Raw genomic sequence first — 5,414 nt, 5'->3', positions numbered from 1 at the left:
CTTACTTACAGAAAACTTGCATTATGTTGTGGCTCACTTACAAATGATCCCCGTCCATGAATGTAACAGCAGCAGCAGCAGCAGCAGCAGCAGTTGTCTCTGCTTTACTCAGCTCCTAATTAGCCAGAATTAAGAAGTATTTCTCAGGCCATTGAAGAGTCCATTTCCTTTGAAACCAGAGCATAATAAACCTTAAGTAATTACCCCAACTCATGACTATTAACTCGCAAACCGCCAGCTTCCCTTGACAACATCCTCCACAGTGTTGTGTGGTTAAAAGGCCATTGCAGCTACCAGCTATTTACATCCCATCTGGCAGCCTGCGAGGCACAGACAGGCTAAACTCATTCCTAAAGACAAAAAAACGAAGAAGTGTAAAATGAACTCTTTCACTCTTTCTCAACTTAGCCACAATACTTGTGTTTTCTTCCCTCCAAATCAGTTACAAAAGGGCTTATTCTTCTCCTTTTCTTTTTCTGTCTGTCTTTTATTATTTTGTTTTAATCCACACACTCATTTGCATGCGGCGAGGCCGAGGAGGGGGTCTGAATGTATAATCTTCTTGCATTTAGTAGCCTGTAATCCCAACGTCTTTCTGTGATGTGATTTTCTCCTCTTGGTCCCCCATGAACAATTAACTTGTAATCTCCACAAATATACATTCTGTCGCTGCAGAGATGAGACAGAGAAACACCCAAGGGATCCGGGGGGACAAACTGTTTTGCGTTCCCCAAGGCAGATCACTTTCTAGCTGCTACAGGGAACAATTCAACCGGGCTCCTTAGGCTGCAGCCCAGTCCCCTCATTCCATCCTCATTTTCCCTGTCTGTAACATTTGTGTTAGCTGCACGGAAATGTTGAATAAATGCTGTCTGACCATGTCTTTTTTTAAACTCATCATAAGCTGCATGGTGTTATTGTGGGGCATGTAGGTACAGAAGAGAAATAGAATTACGAGCTGACATAATAACCGATTTGAAATTGTTTTGAAGTGGCTTGTGGTTGCAGGGAATCGACCTAGAGCTTTTGGGCTTCCCTAACTTCATTTTAGATCTGTGTCCAAAATATAAATTTTTAATAGAGAGACAAACAAAATCCCTAAAGTGCTGCTAGGAAAATTCAATTTCAGTAAGATTAATTTAAAAGGGGGGAAAGGTCAATTATCAGAGAAAAAATTCCATCCACTTAGCGTACTTGTGGTTTTCTTTTTACATATTTTGTCAATAATAAACATATTTGACAAATTTCTTTTAAAAATGTAGCCTACTTTATTCTGTTACATTTCATTATCTTAGTTTATTTCAAATAAGTAATTGAGCAAATAAGCATCCAGTGGAAATATAGTCTGTATAAGTAAACACATTATTGTGTTTTTAAACTGAGGCCTTGCTTTAGTTTGTATTATTACACAAATTATCAAAAATAGCCTAATGTTTAGATACTGACAAAATGTGCAAGAATTAAATACATTTTGGTTTTAATAAAGGAATAGATTTAGGGAGATAAGGGTTTCCTTTAATCTGAAAATAAAAAACAAGTTTGTATATGTTTGCAGGATTTGAGCTAATGTGCACCTATTAAAAAATAGGCCAAAAATAAATAATAAATAAAATCTAGGCTACCTAAACTACACTTCACTCATAATTGAAATATTGTTTTCAATAATTAAAAGTGACAATTAAAAAAAAAAGCGGGAATACAATGAGATATGATCCATAATTTCAGTTTTATTGAAATTTCATCCAGGGACGCTGGGCGATAATAAATATTTCATCAGTCATCAACAATGTACAAAAATAAAGACAGTGGTCTCTTCGCATAACAAATTCAGTTCAGCGAAAAACAATCATGCTGTGATAATTACCATCATGCAAAAAGAAAAAGAAAAAAATAGGAACTCAGAGCACAAATGGGCATACAGTGAGCCACAGAATAAAAATAAATCTAAAGAATTTTAAAACAAATTTCCACAGTGGCAGAATCATTTGAGCCAAACACATAAATGCCATCATTTTCATTTACAACTTCAGTTTACAATCCTTGGTACAAGGCACAGAGAGCATTCTTCGTTGTCACAAAATGACGCCTGATACAAAAAAAAAAAAATGCTAAATGAAATCAAAATGTTCATGCAGTCTCGTTCACCTTTCACATTGTGGTGTGAGACTAAAACTCAGTCAGACACAAGAGGATCGTGGCATCTTGTTGCATGACACACAACCTTTTCTTTTTTACCGTCAACTGGCGAACTCATCAGCCTTTATAAGTCCTTGTTACAAGGAGGAAAATAACAACTTTTTCTCATACGCCAAACAAGAAAACAGACTAAACAACAACATGCACCAGTGAGGCCAAATCCACCCTCATGCCCTAAATTCTCTATTTACAAACACCATTACATCTTTTTGTCGCGTGTCTGTCAAACATCATTTCATCAGGTCCTTGCCCTCCCCTGAGAGTCTCGTGAGGCCGGTGGAGGTGATGGGGATGTGTGGAGGAGGAGGCACCTGGCAGATGGTGCAGGGACACGGCAGTCCGGCCCAGTGCTGGAAGCCGGTGCCCAGCTGCAGGGCCGTGGGCGCAGCCGGGGAGCCCTTCATCAGGGCGTGGGGTGCTCGGATAGACGTGAGTCCCGGCAGAGCGCTCGACAGCGTGGAGGATGTGGAGGTTGACAGCGCACTCCCGAGGAGAGGGTGCACCTGGTGCGCCGCAGCGGCTGCGGCTGCGGCTGCGGCAGCGGGGTGTCCACCTGCGCCGGCGTGCGCCACGGTGCCGCAGTGGAAAGCTGAGTTGTGCCCTCCGTAAATCTCCCCCACCAGCCGCTTCATCTCGTCCAAGGAGCTGTTAAGCATCAGGATGTAGTTCCTGGCGAGTAGCAGCGTGGCGATCTTGGACAACTTCCGCACCGAGGGCCCGTGCGCGTAGGGCATCACCTCGCGCAGGCCGTCCATGGCCAGGTTGAGGTCGTGCATGCGCTTCCGCTCCCGGCCGTTGATCTTGAGACGGAGGTGGTACATTTCCTCCTCGGTGACTTGTTTCTTGAGTTTGAACTTGTTGCTGCTACTGCTGCTGCTGCTGCTGCTGCTGCTGCTGCTTCCTACTGACTTGGGGTCTCCAGACCTCAGGAGCTCGCTGGCGCTCAGCTTCTGGCGCAGCTCGCTGCACTGCGTAGATGAGGACACTGAGGAGCCGACGTGGTGGTGGTGATGGTGGTGGTGCGGGTGGTGGTCTCGGAGAGACATAACGTCCATGTCCGGGGAAGAGGCTCTGCTGCTCGGGCTGGAGTCTGAATTCATTTTATGGGTTCGCTTCCTAGGGTGCTGGGTAGGAGGTCTCTGCTGTCTTCCTCTGTCTCTCTCTCTTTCTCTCTCCCTCTCTCTCTCTCTTTATCCCTTACTTTCACTCTCTCTTTTTACTCTCTCTCTCTCTCTCTCTCTCTCTCTCTCTCTCTCTCTCTCTGGAGCCTTTAGTCACTCTGGTCACCTGGTGTTGTCTGAATCCCTCCTGTCCCACGCGTCTGTCCCTCCTAACACATGGGTGACCACTTTGCCTCTGCCGACTTTCTCTCTTTTTTATTTTCTCTCCCTCCCTCTCCGTGTCTCTGTGGTGAGGAGGACACTGATAGTGGGTATTTATATGTGCGGGGAAACAAAAGCGGCTTTCCTATTCATAACGCCTAGTTAGGAGGATGACGTGCCCGTTAGAAAGGGGCGGTGTGCTTTGACTGTCCCAGTGACCGCGGTGCGCAATCATTCACTGCCATTGTCAGGACACTGTTGGGGGGCACAGCGCGCCTCTCTTCTTCTTCTTCTTCTTCTTCTTCTTCTTCTTCTTCGTCTTCGTCTTCTTCTTCTTCTTCTTCTTCTTCTTTTCTTTTCTTTTCTTTTCTTTTCTCTCCTCTTCTCTTCTCTTCTCTTTCTCCTCTCTTCTCCTGGATCAGAAAGTTGCACTTCCTGGGACAAACTGGTCAGTTTTGAAATTGCTTCTTTTATAATATTATTGTAAAACGTATACGTCATGTCATAGGCTTGGACGTTGTCTTGAGAGCCTCCCATACACTTTATTTTTTTTACAGCTACCGAAACACTATTGGCTGTGGCCTGCTTCGTCTGCTGGGTATGTTTTGAGCTGCGCAAGGTGAATTGTACGCGCAAAATCATTGTTATAATCTTTTTTATTTCACGTTTAGACTTTAAAATGTTTTTTTTTTTGATGAAATACACCAGGAGGAGGCGAGACTGTTAAACACTTCCTCAGCCGTTCACACCGTGCTCACTTTAAGGAGTGGTGTATCTTAAACCAAAGTCTCCGCCGTTCGGCCGGTGGTTGCCTGAGGGAATAAGGAGGAATGGGAAGGGAAATCACTTTCCCATTGAGCGGCTCCTGCTGCCGCAGGGGTGCACGGCCTCCGCTGGGACAGAGGTAACATGCCCGCTCCGACACTCGGCACTCTGCTGGCCATATGGCGGCATGTGGACCACATGTCTGGACCTTCATAAAACTTCTCATCGCTTCCGTGTCTTACTGAAGGATCATTTTTCATTTAATTTCTTCATGATGACGATGTTTATTATTAGTTAGGCCTATTTTTAGGCTATGATATGCTATTTCATAGCTAGTTTTCATAGCCTAAAAAATAAAATGTGAACAAACTCTATTTTGACGAATATTATTCAGCAATTCATTATTTAAAAATGTAGATTAGATGACTGAACAAAAACTGCTCACAAGGTAGCCTATACAAGGACAGGGATGTGTTGTCATTTCAAGAATTTAATTAAAAATACTTTATTTGTGCCTTAAAGGGGAAATTTGGGGCAAACACAAAAACACACAAGCACATTATTTGTATAAAAATCTAAAAACACAAAATAAGGAGGAGTGTTAGCCTACAAATGCCAAACTATAGATGGATTTAATGATGAGAAACTGTTACGGAATAAACATTATAAATTCAAATTAGCCGTATACTTTTTTTTTTCACAATTATACAATAATCCAATTGTTAAAAAAATGAACACAAAACATGTATCTATTGTAAAACATTTTTAATAATTTATCAAGTAAACAGACAGATCTCTGAAGGTGATTTTGTATTAAAATATTAGGAGAATGCATTAAATTGAGTCAGTATTGTCTATATTGAGCATCTGAGAGCGCTCTCTCCACTCCAAAGAGTGTACTCCAGATCTGTTTTGTAGAGGTGGAGTGGAGGAACGGGCCACCAAACAATAACATGTGGAATTAACTGAAGCACTCTTCCTCTGACCACCACCTCAGCATCCCTCCATACATCCATCTGTCTATCCTTCCATCCATCCATCCGTCTGCACACCCACCCACCCACGCAGCACTTCAAACCTGGATAATAAAGTCTGTCTCAAACTCTGCTCGGTGCTCTATCCTTCGCCAAT

General features: G+C 43.0%; 1 protein-coding gene and 1 long non-coding RNA gene across 2 annotated transcripts; one reads left to right on the top strand and one right to left on the bottom strand.

The window, feature by feature from the left end:
- Window positions 1-1,811: 1,811 nt before the first annotated feature.
- On the bottom strand, window positions 1,812-3,397 carry olig3 (oligodendrocyte transcription factor 3). Its single transcript, XM_028604145.1, has one exon. The coding sequence runs from the start codon at window positions 3,294-3,296 to the stop codon at window positions 2,427-2,429; it is 870 nt and encodes a 289-aa protein (XP_028459946.1). The 5' UTR covers window positions 3,297-3,397; the 3' UTR covers window positions 1,812-2,426.
- A 478-nt stretch (window positions 3,398-3,875) lies between these two features.
- On the top strand, window positions 3,876-4,953 carry LOC114572649 (uncharacterized). Its single transcript, XR_003694789.1, has 3 exons — window positions 3,876-3,966; window positions 4,076-4,116; window positions 4,227-4,953. It is a non-coding gene; the product is annotated as an uncharacterized LOC114572649 (long non-coding RNA).
- Window positions 4,954-5,414: the final 461 nt, after the last annotated feature.

This window comes from Perca flavescens, chromosome 17 (assembly GCF_004354835.1).
Source record: "Perca flavescens isolate YP-PL-M2 chromosome 17, PFLA_1.0, whole genome shotgun sequence".
Taxonomy (NCBI): Eukaryota; Metazoa; Chordata; class Actinopteri; order Perciformes; family Percidae; genus Perca; species Perca flavescens.
Note: the sequence above shows the minus strand (reverse complement) of the source record. Positions and strands in the feature narration are given on the sequence as shown.